The sequence below is a fragment of the Solanum tuberosum genome, unplaced genomic scaffold (genome assembly GCF_000226075.1).
Source record: "Solanum tuberosum cultivar DM 1-3 516 R44 unplaced genomic scaffold, SolTub_3.0 scf00415, whole genome shotgun sequence".
Classification (NCBI taxonomy): Eukaryota; Viridiplantae; Streptophyta; class Magnoliopsida; order Solanales; family Solanaceae; genus Solanum; species Solanum tuberosum.
The window spans coordinates 316,685-333,017 of record NW_006239349.1 but is presented as its reverse complement, the minus strand read 5'-3'; the positions used below and the strand labels follow the sequence as shown (position 1 = coordinate 333,017).

At 32.5% G+C, this 16,333-nt stretch overlaps 2 protein-coding genes across 3 annotated transcripts; one reads left to right on the top strand and one right to left on the bottom strand.

Annotated features, from left to right (window-relative positions):
• The first annotated feature begins 2,314 nt into the window (after positions 1-2,314).
• LOC102602797 (zinc transporter 5-like) lies at positions 2,315-4,960 on the top strand. Its single transcript, XM_006363136.2, has 3 exons — positions 2,315-2,986; positions 4,280-4,429; positions 4,529-4,960. The coding sequence occupies exons 1-3, from the start codon at positions 2,384-2,386 to the stop codon at positions 4,838-4,840; spliced, it is 1,065 nt and encodes a 354-aa protein (XP_006363198.1). The 5' UTR covers positions 2,315-2,383; the 3' UTR covers positions 4,841-4,960.
• A 944-nt stretch (positions 4,961-5,904) lies between these two features.
• Positions 5,905-15,000, bottom strand: LOC102602237 (putative phosphatidylinositol N-acetylglucosaminyltransferase subunit C). Of its 2 annotated transcripts, none has more exons than XM_006363135.2 (3): positions 14,816-15,000; positions 6,329-7,273; positions 5,905-6,226 (listed from the first exon to the last, which is right to left on the bottom strand). In XM_006363135.2, exon 2 carries the CDS (start codon positions 7,251-7,253, stop codon positions 6,333-6,335), a length of 921 nt encoding a protein of 306 aa, XP_006363197.1. In that variant the 5' UTR covers positions 7,254-7,273; positions 14,816-15,000; the 3' UTR covers positions 5,905-6,226; positions 6,329-6,332. The 2 variants fall into 2 exon arrangements, with proteins under 2 accessions (XP_006363197.1, XP_006363196.1); XM_006363134.2 differs by lacking the exon at positions 14,816-15,000 and adding an exon at positions 7,383-7,470.
• Between the last annotated feature and the right edge of the window lie 1,333 nt (positions 15,001-16,333).

Genomic DNA, 16,333 nt, shown 5'->3' with positions numbered 1-16,333 from the left:
ATTCTCGAATGTCAAATGTTTTGTTTTTTTCATCGTAACAAGTATTAAGTAACTTGATTCATCAAGGTTTAGACATTTGATAAAACATTGATCACCTTGGTGTTGCATCTAGTGATACTCAAATCTTGATTTTTAGGTTGTTTACTTCGTCTCTTCTACCACTAAACACTATATCAGTTTGTGTTTGACTAAATCATTTGGAAAGTGTTTTTTGTTAGTGACTAATTTGTGTGATCCAACATTTTCAAAAAGTAATTTGAAGAGTTGAATGACATAAAATAAGATTTTAATTTGATAAATATGAATTTTTATACTAGTGGTGTCTTTATTAAAAAAATTTAAAACACGTTATTTTGGGGAATTTTTTCCTTTGTGTTGCTACTGCTATACTATTACGCTAAATATTTTTTTTATTGTTATCAAACACCTTCATTCTCTCACATAAATATTTTTCTTGAGAAATTAGTATTTTTTTGACATTTCATAAGCTATAATATAGATATGTGCCTCTTCCACCAATACTTTACAGTTTACACTATCAAGTGCTTACGCCATCTAAAATTCTACATTATTGATTATCACTATCAATTGCTTACGCCATCCAATATAACTATGTCACCTTGGTAATTATGACAAACAAGAAATTGGAAGCAAAATAGTTTATAAAGTGTTTTTCTCAAACTAAAATGCAAACTATACTCTATAGAGATAGATCCATAATTATTTCATTGACGCTTTCTTATCGAATTAAATTTTCATAACATGCATAGATGTTGACCTTAGCTAGTCCTAACACTATGACAAAAGGACATTCCCATCAAATAATTGAAGTATATGGCATCCAGACATGTTGGAAATAACTTGTGGAGTATAGAGGAGAAGAAAACTTATCCACAAGAAAAAAAGCGGGAATCAAAACAAAAATAGGCGTGTTAGGATTAGTAATTCATATAGTATATTTTGAGAGTTATCGACTAATAATGACCTAAAAAAAATGACAAAAACTAGTTTAATTGTACCTGACGCTATCATCGATCACATTTTATTTCGTATGTAATACTAGATAACTAATTTCACATAACTTAATGTGAATATTATTTAATACCACTAATCAAAGATTACACGGCTTATATGAAACATATTTTTTCTTATATGACCAACCAAATTGAAGGTAATATTATTTTAAGTGTTAGGAGTAATTATATCACGAAAGGACATATTAAATTATTTAAAGTACTTCTCTTCCTCGAATGGAGTTTCCTATGTTAACATTGTTAAGGAGCATAAAATTTTTGACAATATATACAACATAGAAGTAATCGTCGTTAGCCGTTTTCATTAGAGGATAATCCTTTTTTTCGAACATTAATTAGTCTAGAGGAATATAATTTCAGTAAACATATATCTTTGGAGCCAGCAATTTGTGAGTACAGGGACAGCAATATATTAAAATATTCACTAAGTGTAATTTCAAATGATACATTTCGTATCAATAAACTGAACGAATTGTGGTTAGAAAAAGTTTTGAATTCTGAATTCGTCTATGAGGAAACACTCTCTCACTCTCTATGTTGTGTTGGTTATATATTGTCGTTGATGATGGCATGCATCATGCCATCGTCTAGAAATTCCACTATATTTTTAATTACGATGAAAAAAAAACTTAAAACACATAAATATATTTATCATAGTATGATAATGTACACTTTAAAATTAATATTAATTTGGGACATGAAAATGTCATAAAATCTGCATAATTTTGGACCCAATTAATTCACTTACTATTGGAATAAGCTGATACACTACTTTGCAAACTATGCCCCTCAACTTTGTTTTATTGGTTGATTATATATGCCTTTATCATTAAAAATAAGTGGGTAATTCAGGTTGAAAATGGGAATTTGAGATCGATTTGGGGAAAACTGTTAGTTTGAAGGGGACAAGTGATAAGTATAGTAACGACTAAGAATAACTTCATTTTAACGGTAAGGATATAGTCAACCAATAAAACAAAGTTGAGAGGTATTTTTGATAATTTTCCCTAAATTCTATGTATGTGAAGGACAATATAATAAAATAGTATGTCTTACTTTTATCGACTGGTGTAAAATATCTGATATAAATAAATTTGAATCTTTCACATGGGGGCAAATTACTATTTTTAGGTACTAAATGATGATCAATTCTTTCAAATTGGTAATAAACCTTTCGAATTAATTAATGGATCTAGCTTTCAAATTATTCACCAAAAAAACACAAAATTCCAATTATCTATCTATCACACATCTTGAATATTGCAACTTGTCCAAACTCCATATATTATAAATTAAAAGCTTCACCACTTATTCTTCTTCTCCATAAAAACAAACAAAACTAAACAATAATGAGTCCTCAATTATTTCTACTCCTCAAAATCACAACCCTATCAATCCTTGTACAACCAACCCTAATCTTAGCAAATTGTACATGTGAACCTCAAGACAACAAATATAATCATCAAACTAAACACAAAGCCGCCTTATCCTACAAACTTATAGCCATATCTTCAATCCTTTGTTCAAGTGCACTTGGAGTCATCCTCCCAATCCTCTTAAAAAACTTCAAATCATTGCAAAAAAATGACTATTCATCCCTTCAATTCTTGATAAAGGCGTTCGCGGCGGGAGTGATCTTAGCCACGGGGTTTATACACATTCTTCCTGATGCATTTGAGAGCTTGACTAGTCCTTGTCTTAGTGAAAATTTATGGGGGAGTTTTCCATTTGCTGGATTTGTTGCAATGATGTCTGCTATATTTACTTTGATGATGGAGTCATTTGCAACTGGTTATCATAGAAGAGCTGAATTGAGAAAAGCTCAGCCAGTCAATATTGGAGATGATGATGAACAAGGACAAGGACAAGATGAGCATATTGCTCATGGTCCACAAATTTTGCTAGAAAGATCTGATTCTTCAAGTCTTATGAGACATAGGTTAATATCACAGGTAAATATCTTTTGACTGATCTGATAGTATACATTTTTTTTTGTACGAAATAGTTTTTTTTTATAATCCTGAATAAGTAGAAAATTTGTGTTATAAACACGATTCTCCACTCATTTTCTACCGAATTAGCTCAGTGAGAAAATGCATGGTGGATAATAAAACAGATTCTCACTGAAATAGTGAGAATTAAATTTACTAATTTTTCAATATGAAAATATTACTCTTTTTTCTCTTCTTGTTGATTCAAACAAAATATCTGTTGAAAATAACCACTGGACATTTTTCAATGGATAACTTCAACGGGAAATAGTAATATTTTAATAGTGTGTGTCGGATCCTCCATAAATGGACACATTTGGAGGAACCAATGTCTTATATTGATTGCTATGTCACTACAACAAAAACAACTCTTAGCGATAATAAAGAGTGATAAAAGTCTTTACCGGCATTAGTTAATTGTCATTGGATGTCGCTATAGACTTTAGGGACATTTACTCTAAAGAGTGTTAAATGTCGCTAAAAATATGTTTTTAGCAGCAATTAAGTTATTGTCGTTAATTAATTGCCGTTAAAAGATCATTTTTGATATAGTGTGTTGTTTGAACTCTCTAAAAATAGTATTGCGCTCATATCGAATCCTTCAAAAATAAATTATTTTAAGGATCGGATGCACACTCATTTACATTAATAATAATTTTATTTTAATATCAAAAAGGGAAAAAAGGGAAAGAAAATGCTACTCTACTGATGTCTGGTGGGGTTTTTATAACTACACGAAAGAGATGAAAGAAAACAAAGAAAAAATTAAAGTTTTCCTTAATATTTCCTTGATCTATTTTTCCTTAATTTTCTTCATCTTATTTTGCTTCTTTTTTTTATTGGTTTCTTTTCTAAAACAAAAATAGTTTGAGAGATTTCGAAAGAACAAAAATCATAGAATATAATTTGGGCATATTCTTGTGTCGGTATGTTTGTCTTTTTATATTATAAAAATGCCTAATCTTTTTGTGTTGTCAATTATTCTGTATTTTTTTTTGTCATGTCATAGAGTTAATAATTCAACTTCATTTGTTCTGATTCAACAGATTTAAGGTTAATTACATAAACAACCTTACAAATTTATCCTAATCATAGCTAGTTTTATGTTGCAAAACCTTCAATTGAATTAGGAGAAAAATAGAAACTTATTAATAAAAAACATATTTTACCACAAATATTCTCTAACCAAAGAAAACTATGCAAAATATTTGACATACTAATATTCTGAAATTAATAATTCTTCAAATTTTGCAGGTTTTGGAATTGGGAATTTTGGTTCATTCTGTGATTATTGGGATTTCCCTTGGAACTACAGAAAATCCCAAAACAATTAAACCTCTAATAATAGCTTTGAGTTTTCATCAATTTTTTGAAGGCATGGGACTTGGTGGCTGTATTTCCCAGGTAAAATTAGTGAATTCTTTTGTCCGTTCTAAATTAATTGTTATATTTCACTTTTTGAGAGTTCTGGTTGTACTGTACCTGATATATGTGCATGTGCAGGCAAAGTATAAGGCAAGAACAATTATAATTATGGTATTATTCTTTACTGTTACTACTCCAAGTGGAATAGCTATTGGAATGATGATATCAAAAGGTTACAATGAGCAAAGCTCAACAGCACTAATTGTACAAGGAGTTCTTAATTCAGCATCAGCTGGAATTCTTATTTACATGGCACTTGTGGATCTTCTTGCAACTGATTTTATGGACCCTAAATTATACACTAGTTTCAAACTCCAAATAAGTGCAAATGTATCACTTGTCTTGGGAGCTGCTTGTATGTCATTATTGGCAAAATGGGGTGGCACATAATTTCAATAGATAAATTATGTATATAGGAGTAATTTTTATTGGAAGAAGAATATACTAGTCGTTTGTCGTTAATTATGATATGATTCATTAGCTAACGGAAAGAGTTGGTTGAATCTTAAAGAATATGTCAAATTTAGACTTAATTATAATATGATTCATTAGCTAACTGAAAGAGCTGGTTGAATCTTAAGGATTATGTCAAATTTAGACCATCACTATGTAGACGAAATATCATCAAAGACTTCTTTGACACACCTCAAGTTGACTTATGTTCTCCATAAATAATTAATTTTTTTCGCAACAACTTTTAGTTTCACAAGAATTTGACCATATATTATTTTATTATATCAACTTATGTCATTTCTTTGTAATATGATTCCATGATTTTAGAGAGAGAAAACTGTAAAATATTGAGCTTTTTGCACTTTAGCATCTGTCAACTTGCAACTTGCAATAATGGACTTAATCAAAAATCAAGTTGCTCTCTTGTTAAACATGTCAAAAAAGAAATTAAAGTATAATATGTTCAGGTGATCAATTCCTAAATAATTACACGAATATACCTATTAAACCATATACTGTAGTAGTTATAATTAGCCTAGTCCGTGAATCTCACAAATAAGACGATATTATCATGGAAGGCTATAGCTGGACCGATAGAATTCCTCCCTACTTAATCAAAATTATGAATCAAGCCCTGAATATGTAAAATCATGATACTAAATTTGAATTCGCACCAATAAACTCATGCACTAAAGAGGTTATGCTTCTCGCTGAGTATCATTTGAACTTGAAATTTCTGAATTAGAGGAAAGAAAAAAGTGTATAAAATTCTGGAAAGAGATTTTATATCATAAAGTTAATAAGGTTGATATTTAGTGATCTTAAGCTACAATACAACTATTCTCTATTCAGGTAAAGACCAAAAGAGAGAATAAGGACAACTTATTTGGTCCTTCAATTAGTTTGTGGAAAGTGTTAAAAGAACACCATAGATACAGTTCACCAGATGCAGGAGTGTATAGTCTATAGAGATGTAAAGCAACTTTACTTTACAGTCAACGGAATGATAAAAAGGGTATCTAGTGATAGTGTTTACTATTATTGTGTCAAATCTGCTACAAGGAAAGAATAAATTAAACGGACAGTCAGAATTCAAAGTTCATGAGTTCTGAATTTGTCACCGAACCTCATTTTAATTACTCAGTTCACAATTAAGTATATTTATACATGTGTAATGGATTTCCTAATATAGATACAGTCCCTCTTCTTCAGAAAGCAAATCAGTATTGCTTTAGCTGGGCACTAAGAATACAAGGAGTGGTCAAAATTGATTGTGTAACTCAAATGTTGCTCTTCATGAATCACATTCATCCATCCACAAATCTATCAAACAAATAATTCACTTAGCATAGCTACATGACTAGTTAAATCAATAATTTAAAAGAGACAAAAAGCTTTAATGAAAGGAGATGCTTAAGATATAACCTGCTCATTCTGTAATGTTAAAACAGAGCTTAGCCTCATCCCAAGGGCCATTAATCTCAAACTTGTACTCTTGAATCCTTATCAGCCAGTAAGGACAAACCAAATTAACAAAGACAAAGATGCCCAAAAGCACAATGAAAAGCAGCTTATGCAACTGGTAAGTGAAGACTAGTGTCAGAACCAATAACTGAAGGGAGAAACAAATATGTAACTTGAAAGAACGCTTCTTCACACAATATGTGACTAAAGGAGCAAAGAGGAAAACTTGCAAGGAGAATAGCACGATAGCAAAGACATGAAGCCTTGATGGAAGGCGAGAAGAAATCAGAAGTGAAGCCACGATCGAAGCATTCAGAGAGATATTGCTTGTCAGGGTTGGATTATCTAAAGCTCCAGGAGCCTTTACAGTGGACCCTGAGTAATTGTGCAGGAAGAGATGGAGTATGAGAAGGGAAGCTGTTAGTGCCCATATAGAATTCGAGCTTATGGACCTAGTAAGTGTGTGGTAGATAGGAGACAACATATATAAGGCAGTTATGAAGAAGGTATTCTTTAGGAGATAATTGAGGAGGAGATTGAAGGGTATCATGTCTGCAGTTAAAAGCAGAATAAAGAATCCCGATCCAAGTAGGCTAACATTCAGTAGCAAAAGATATTTTTCTGTCAAGGTATTTGTGAGGGTGTAGGTCCAAACCAAAACCACAAGGGCGACAATGCAAAGATATTGTGAGATAGAAACTGCGTCAAGCACCACCTTCAATAAGTCTCTTTTGACAACATTAGCATTCATGATCATTTCCTCCAGGAAGGATTCATCTGTGTGATTGTCACCAAAGCCAGGTTGCATCCCACCATAAACAACTTTTCTCCATTTAGGATGGGTTGGAGAAGAGCTTCCACTGATGCTAGCTTCCATTTGTATCATACAATTTTACTCCATGGCATCTGTAAAAAATTAAATGATAACACTTAGGGATCCTAAATCACTAATCTCTCTTAGAGTTCATAAGATAAGTTTGAAATGGAAAAGGGGAAACACAGCAAATGATGCAACCTTGCTTGGGGTCTGGAGCCATGTAATATTTTTAATCAGCACTTGCCAATTGTTTTACCTTAGGGATAAAGAACATAATAATTTAAGTAACTGGATGTTGTTGTCTATTTAGTAATTTTTAAGCTAGATAAAGACATTGCAGACATAAATAAAGATCCCTGGCTGCAGAAACTCATTATCTTGCACTGTTTATCTTTATTGAGTCTAATACCATCCAATTTCATTTTGCATCACGTAATCCCTCTTAATTGGTGAAATATAATCTTGATATCTTCTGCTTTTAAACTAATTAAGAACTTAAGTCTCCCTCAAAAAGTATGATATAACCGCCTTATACTCTTACTTTCTTTTTCAAAATGGCAAGTATAAATTTATTGATGTAAAGAAGCACTAAAATGGTGCTGTGATGTTACATCCAAAAAGAGAAAGTATGTCCACTTCTAGTTATATACGTATCCAAAAAGAAAAAGTATGTCCACTTCTAGTTATATACGTAACACACTGGCAAACTTCAAAGCATAATTCATATCTTTGCAGCTACTATTTCAGCAAGCGCCTAAAATCAAAAGTAACAACTTAAACATCAAGGCCAGATATATCAAGAATGTCTCAGGCGTTAATACTTGAAAAATCAACTAATTCAATACTCAAACTCGACTAATCCTCTGTTTTTCAGCAGCAAAAAAGTAGCATTCTTTCAGCTCTAAAGCATAGCTTTCACACAAGCAGCCTATTGCAGCATAAAAAACTACTCTGCAGCAACGAAAAATGTATCTGCAGTTAAAAAGCAGCATGCTGCAGCAAGCAAACTCTAACACAAATTACTACAAGCTCATTTTAAAGACATTATTTTTCTCATGTACATCTTCAAGATATCTGACTTGCTGTATTTCTTGATATGGTCTTAGGGGTTTGATTTAAAAACAAATGGATGTCCCTATTTTCTTGATGTTCTACAAAACTTAAAGTATAATTATGCTTTAAGTATAGCTATGAACAGTTTCTCACGGTATTTAGCCTGATCATCAATTGGTTCAGACTGACTCATTTTTTATGAAGTATTCAGACTGAAGCTCATTATTGGTTTTTGGAATATGAGTATCCTCAATATGAGGCTTCATAGTTTATGTTCCAGCCACATAGATTATACCACAAACCTTTACCTTCCACCACTACTACGAGGCAATTTCACAAAAGTATCCTAAGCAACGGAAGTTTGCCTCTTAGCTCATTTACTAATAGTGGAAGAACCTATATCAATATCCTATATCACAAGAATCAGCAATAGCTTACATAGACATCTCTACCTAAACCAATAATTATATATCATGGTAGATTAGCTCCATCTTCAAATAAGAATCAACTGCTATAGTATATTGTTTTACCCACTGCAAAGGTGTTATAGAACTATGATATGGATTAAACTCTACCAGGTCTGAATTTTCTTAGGAAGTGGTTATTTCCAGATAGGAACTATATCTGAAGCAAGCATTTGTTCCCAGGAGGATCTAATTTCTAGCAGGAAAGCCTATCAATAGTTACTCTAAAAATGCAGACAAGCAGTTCCAGAGTTTTAAGTTGCTTGTTTGTAGTCTTCAATTGACACAAAAAATAGAGGAGAGTAATAATTTTTCTGTATGATTATTTTACTTCATGTTATGCAGGATTAAGAAAAAGGAAAAATCAAGATTATTTGACAGAATAAGAATCAGTTCGTCCCAATTTTGTGAAGAAAGCTTAACCCAACAATCAACAAATCTTCCAACGACTACATCAATTTCTCCAAAAGCAAACCCTGGTCGAGTTAGAAAACAAAAGGGAAAAAGAAAAAAAATCCCTTTTGTAACTTTATGCTGAATCAGCCTCAACGCTGATTAACCTACGTCTTACTGATTTTTACTCGTCTGTCATCTTAACTATATGCATTGTTCACCTCTAAGACTATCAGTTCTCTTCCTGCTGACACACTTAACTTGGAATTGGTTTTCATTAGTTTCTCACGTATCAACTACTCCAATCTGTTGTTATTCAACATTTTATAAGTCTTTCATTCACGCAGGAACGTCCTTTCGTGTTGACGTATTGTGCAATGGTCCAATCAAAGGTTGCTCTGCCTATTTTCTTAGTCACTCTCATGCGGATAATTATATTGGCCTGACCAAACAATATTTGGACTTACACAGAGACTATCGGGGCAAATCTAAACTTAATAAACCCACTTGTAAGGGCAACATCCTATTCATGGTAAGATAAATTGGTGCTTCGTGAGAGGTTTAGATCCTACATATTTGTATTCATAATTTGTATTATTTACTGTATGTTACGACTGTTTTTTCTAGCTCCTAGTTGGCTGCGGTATCAAATCAACCCTCCTACTTCACCAATTTTCTGCAGTTGTTCCATATAGTGAGCATTCTAGTTTCACAAAGATGCAGGAACTTGTGCAGGTTAAGATGGTTTTGTGCAATTCTTTTTGCCTCTTGAATATTTAGTTAATGTCATCATTGTCAACTTCTACCATCTCATCTTAATCTTACATATTTCAAACTATTTCACAAATCAAAACATTCAATAAGACTATAATCATAAGAATTAGTTAGCATGAACAACAAAAAGAGGAAAAAGCTAAGGTCACTCATGAGTGAGCTCTCTCCTTTTTTTCCTTTCCATGTAATCATTTACCTCTATTGCGCTATCATTCTTGAATCATAAACTTAAGAAGTTCACTCTCAGGGTTAAAAGAGCTAAATGTCTGAATATATAAATTCAAAGAGGATTTACTTGCGAAGAAGAGAAATATAAAAATTCAGCGGATGTAAGCATAAAATAGGACATCCTCGTGCATCAGTTTTCTTAATTTATGATATAGGAAACTTGAAGTATGGTTAGCAAAAGTATTTTTGATACCTCGGCTATTTCCAAAGATGGATTAATTTTGCCGTAATAAATCTGTATTTGTACTAAAAGAGATGCCGACAAAATGTGATTTGAAGTATTTTTACCGGTAATTCTCTAAAGCAAGCACCATTAGAGAACAATCACACATTGAAGTATCTATTTCTAGATATACATGTGAAGATTAGATAAAAAATACAGGAAAATTTGCTCACAAACAAGGACAATCAGAGAAATTAGTTGGAGTACCACAACAGAGATATCAGATCTGAGACAAATTAGCCACAAAATATATGAACGTTGAAAGAAATCCAGTGTAGAAACCTGGATATAGATGAGACCAAGAGAAAAGTTGAAGTAGAGAGAGAAACATTGAAATAAAAGGGAAGAAGTAGTGTACCAGTTTGTAAACAGTGAAAAGCCACACATCAGTAATGTGTTGAACCACGTGGAGTATGTTAGTAGGACAACTGAGGAGTAAAATTACGAAAAACACCCTTGGTTGTCCGCAGAACCATCTCCTATATAGAATGACTAGATGTTGTGTGCCCGTGGCAAGGCACGGGCCCGTGTCCTACTTCGTTTAGCCGTTAGAATTTCTCATGAAGATTCTTCTTCAATAAAAATCACTTAGGAAACAAAGTAACAAATCAAATGAACCATGCATATGTGTTGACATAATGCATCTAGCTAAGAAGCAAACACGGACACTTTACAACATATCTAAGAGTTTGAGACACTGAGAAGTAGAAGAATAAAATTAAATCTAAGTGTCTTATAGATTTAACATTTCCAGTTCATTTAAAACAAACTTGCTTCTAAAATATTTCTTTTTCTAGGCAAGCAGCAAGGTGTTTTCACTTGACAGAGAAGCATATCCTTCTTTAAATGGCCTTCCTGGAGCAACACTTCATGGCGTAACTCCAAACCATAATTTTTGCAAAAAGGGATTCTAGATTTGCATTTGCCAGCATTCCGGTTGTACTATCCAAGACCGCCAAATTCCAAATGTTCATATTGACTATCAATCTTCTAGAAAGATTTTAACTCAAGATCTTGAGGTCTTAGACCCTTCTTTGTATCAACCATTTTTCAGCAATTACTTATGTTTCATGGCCTACTTTCTTCTGCAGTACAATGCTAATAATCGCCTGGAGAACAGTCCATGGCATGGAGAATTTGTTTGATTCTCCATACTTCAAACTCCGATCAAAGAGACGGGAGATGATCAACTGTCCAGTCCTCTTGGCCAAATTCCAATTAAACCTAAGCTTATCCGAATAATCAACTCACTATTTAGACAAACAACAACACTAAAGGACTGCACTGATACCTAACTTAGCACTTGTAAATCTCAATTATATAAAGGAATCAATCATCAGCCAGAGACGTAAGATAAAATGAGGGCTATCCCAAAGTAAAGACATATAAAAGCTACTAAACTAATAATTTGAAGGCAAATTGGCCAATAAAGTAAACTAAACAGCTAAAGCAAAAGAAAATTATCTACTTATGAGTAAATGGAAAAAATATGCAGAATAAACTTATATACTCAGTCAGTCTAAAGCCTCTATTCATACATGAATAAAAATGTATAATCTTCATATGATAGAAAACAAAAAACTAAAAGGTATTGCACCAGTCTGAAACGAAGGAGAAATTTTCACAGGTAATTACTTGTGTAGTTTGAAAATTGATTAGCTTGGTCTTAAAATCTAATACATCTGGAAATTAAAACAAAACAATGGCAACAGATTGAGTACACAGTTATTTTGATCTCTGACATGCTTGTTGATTATTATTTATAATTAGAGGACGTTGATTGAGCAAACATCAGGAAATATGTGGATTAATATAGCATTTATGGCAGCAATGAAAGGCTACAAAATGGTTTTGACAATGCCTTCGTACACGAGCATGGAGAGGAGAGGGAAAATGAGAGCATTTAGAGCCGATTTAATCCTCATCAATCCAACCTAAGGAATGAGAGGCACTGTTAAGAAGGCTGAACTTTTGGAATCTACACCTAATGCTTTCATGCTTCAACAATTTTACAAGAACTTGTGATGAAACTTAGGCAGAATTTGACTAACATTATACATTTCTTCTTTTACTGTTGTCACCGTTGTTATTACATGAACTTGTGATGAAACTTAGGCAGAATTTGACTAACTATATATATTTCTTCCAATCAAAAAAGTTGCAATATATGAACACCTAATCGCAAATATTGAATTAAAACACCATTTTTTACAAAATCATTTAACACTTCAAGCACCAAGCTGTAAAAATAACTAAATTACTCTAAAATATTTCAACTATCCCATCTGTTGGACACACATTATCAGTGTGTCATTAGCATAATTTATGAGAGTTGAGACACCACTTCAGTTATTTTTCCTCCCTGCCCACCTAATAACCCCTAATCCAGCTCAATTGTACAACTTTTTTCAGCATTTTGTTCTGATCCTCCATTCACCATTAAAACAAAAAACAAAAAAAAGATAATGGGTCTCTTTGCCTATCCTCTATGAGGGGAGAAAACTCCTCTGCTGAAATAAACTACAACTGATAGTATGATAGCATAGATGCACCATTCTGTACCAACTTACTAACTTTTGTCCGAATCCCATGAGCTTCAATATCCTTAAAGAAACTCCAATTCACACGATTATATTATTTTGATATTTAGATGTCTATATTTTGTTTCAACTGCTAATGATGCTTAGTAGTTTATTCAAGAACTTACTATTATGTACATTCTGGACTATTGATTTCTACATAGAATTTGTTCTCTTCTAATAAAATATTTTTCTCTTAGAGAGGTGTTTTCTTCGCTTTGCTTAGAAAAGTGTTCCTTCTGTTCAACTACACGTTCAGATTTATTCATATGATCACACGTACATAATAATGCAACTTTATCAACACCTCGCAATATTGCATATGGGCTCAAGAGATGATGTGCGTTACCAACTATAAGGATAACACAGCCTGTTATGTTCAAGCATCTACCAACAATTTTTCACATTTCAGGAGGCAAACCAGAAAGGTGAAGAATGTTACATCTTTGAGCACAAGAAGTACGTAATGATAGGACAGTCAACGCATGCCTAATATATCAATATTTGAAGACTAAAGAAGAGGATTAATCATAAGGAAGTAAAATCGAAACAAAGAGTGTTCATTCTGAAACTCGCAAAACAAAAGCATCAGAGCATATATATTGAACTACAGTAAAAGTAATCCGTGAAACTATCACTAACCCTTGGTACGATGTGGTGTGGCAGTCGTACCACCCTCAACTAACTATACATTAATTGAGCAATTTAAAATGCACATATACTAAGTTCATATCGACTATCACATAGCAGTTGCAAGTGTAGTGATAATTTACACCCATTGACTAAACAATCTTGCATATAGCTCTGTAGTAATCTCTTCCATAGCCTAGTTGGTGAAGAGAATTTTCGATGTTGACAAGTATAGTCCCCACAACTCAATTTGTCCGGTAAACTACTCGGGGCTCCCCATGGGGCAGTAAATGTGTTTGGGTATTACATAATATATTTCATGAGACCTCTTCACTCTCTGGAGGGCACTAGTTTAATAGTTCAGTTAGTAGAGGTCTCATAGATAGACAAAGTTAGTGAGTTAGTTCAGTCTTGAGTATTCATATGTTTTAAACATTTTATTATTATTGATGACTACTCCTTTTTTCCTTCCGAACAAATTGTCGAACACGTAGCGAACATGGTAAATTTTGACATATCAAATGCTTAATTATATTTATTTCTAAAACAATTGAATAAACATAACTTTATATCAATTATATCAAAAACCTCAAGGCCATCAATTCTATCATATAGCTTGTACTATCTAAAGGTGGAGGTAAACATGAGTCGGAGGCGTAAGTGCAAGTAATCGCGTACCTTTCCATAGTTTTAGCAAAATCAGTAATACTGTAGTTAGAACCACAAACCAATATCACAAGTACTCAAGTTAAAGTTTCGGTGGTCTGCTAAATCAACAGAAAATCCTTCGTGTTTTGAATTTGGCCAAGAAATCAAACTGACATTTTTCACATGGTATAAAAGTAACATTCTAGAATAGCAGTCGACAAAATTTTAGACCCACAGCGCAGAGCCCTTTCCGTGGATGTTGTAACACGTGGCGTGCGAAAAAGGCACATAGCAAAACAACTAATTCTAGCCTACTATAAGGATTACAAATTGGGAATACTGAAATGAAGAAGCAAAGCGATTAAACCAAAGCAAAATCAAAGTGCAAGAGATATTTCCGGATTTAACAAACCAACCAAATTAACATTAAGTTTAAGCGGAAGGTAACAATTCAAATTAGCAAATAGAACATTAAACAACACATAAACCAAGCAAATGAAGGCGAAAAGATACACCTCCAGTTAGGGTTTTTGTGGTAGATTCGAGAGGGAAAACTTCCGATTGGAAGGAAAACCCAGAAAATGAATGAATGGGAAACAAGCAACAAACCAAACAAAGGAGGCAGAGAGAGGAGTGTACCTTTTTGTTCGTAGGAGCAAATCTACGAGGAATTGGACTGAAATGTGCGTCTCCGAAATTGGGCAGAAAAAAGAATCTACTTTTTTTCCATGGAACATAGAGGAAAGTACGAAAGTTTTTCAGAATAACAAAGAGCAAGATAAAAGATTGCAGAGAAAGAAGGAAGACAGAAAGGAAAATTACCGACCTACCCTTGAATGTCCGAAGAAACTCTCTAATGATGTAGAAAAATTTAAGGGGTCGTTTGGTACAAAGATTAATAATATAGAGATTAGTAATCTAGGGATTATCAATGCAGGGATTAGTAGCAAGAATTATTTTTTATGAAGTATTTGGTTCATTGTTTCTAACATAATCTTGTGTTTGGTTTAGAACTCTAAAAAAAAAAAAAATCCAATTTTACCCTTGAATTATTATGTTATATATAATGTAATTACCATATATTATTGTGGTTTAAAACTTGAATGTGAAGTGCTTAACAAATTTAATTCACTTGAGAAAGTCTCACGTCATAAACAAGATGAAATTATTTCAAGTACCCATGACCCAGGCTTACCTCCCTCCTCTCTTAATATAATAAAACAGGAAAAAACAGTAGCCAACAAGATCTACTGTTTTTTCTTGAAGTTGTAAGGAAGGCCAAGCTCCAACTACTGCTATGAAAACAGTAGCAAAGGTTTTGAGAGAAAATTCCTTTTCAGTTAAAATTTGAATACGAACGAAATCGTATAACTTTGATGAAAACAGGACAAACGATTCCAACGAGCAGAATAGCGTAAATATCTTTGCCAATTCTAAAAGATGTATAAAAAAATTGAGGGTCTATTCAGTCATTTGATTAGTAAACCTTGGATTAGTAATCCCTAGACATCCTCGATATTAGATAAGACCACATATGATGTATTAAGTTATCCATGTATTAGGTGTGCTTGAGTTGAATTGTGCAACCAAACATTGTATTTATCTCCTACCAAACGGCTCCTAAGTGGTTTGGAGTAAATATATCGAGAAAGTATTTTGAAGAATAGATGTATTTATTTTAAAAATGAATGGGTAAATTAATTTTTTCTTGGAATTTTTATTATTACAAATGTTAGAAGATAGGATGTTTAGTTAGTAATATTAAATAATATATAAGTAAATATTTGATTTAAATTAAATGTTATTCAAATAATATTTTTAAAACAAAAACTTATATTTTTATAACTTTTCAATGTAAAAGACTAATTTTAAATAGAGTCCTATAACGAACATTTGTGTAAATTAACTATTTTCTTTTAATTACTAGGAGATATAATTCGTCAATCAAATAGAGATTGTTTTCTGAATCGACCAAATACATCAATTTTTGTAATTAAGAAAACAAATCGTTTTTGATGTGATTGGTTTAACTTTTAGTTATCAATAGGGGTGTGTATCAGTCGATTTGGTTGATTTTATGTATTATTGGTTCGGTTTATCGGTTTTCAGTTTTTAAATATGATAACTCAATAACAAATCAATAAGATATTTTTTATC

Excerpts from the sequence above, each read along its gene's own strand:
- LOC102602237 (XM_006363135.2), bottom strand. The coding sequence starts at position 7,253 with ATGATACAAATGGAAGCTAGCATCAGTGGAAGCTCTTCTCCAACCCAT.
- LOC102602797 (XM_006363136.2), top strand. The coding sequence starts at position 2,384 with ATGAGTCCTCAATTATTTCTACTCCTCAAAATCACAACCCTATCAATC. Across the intron at positions 2,987-4,279 it reads GACATAGGTTAATATCACAG|GTTTTGGAATTGGGAATTTT; the intron begins GTAAATATCTTT and ends CAAATTTTGCAG. Across the intron at positions 4,430-4,528 it reads TTGGTGGCTGTATTTCCCAG|GCAAAGTATAAGGCAAGAAC; the intron begins GTAAAATTAGTG and ends GTGCATGTGCAG.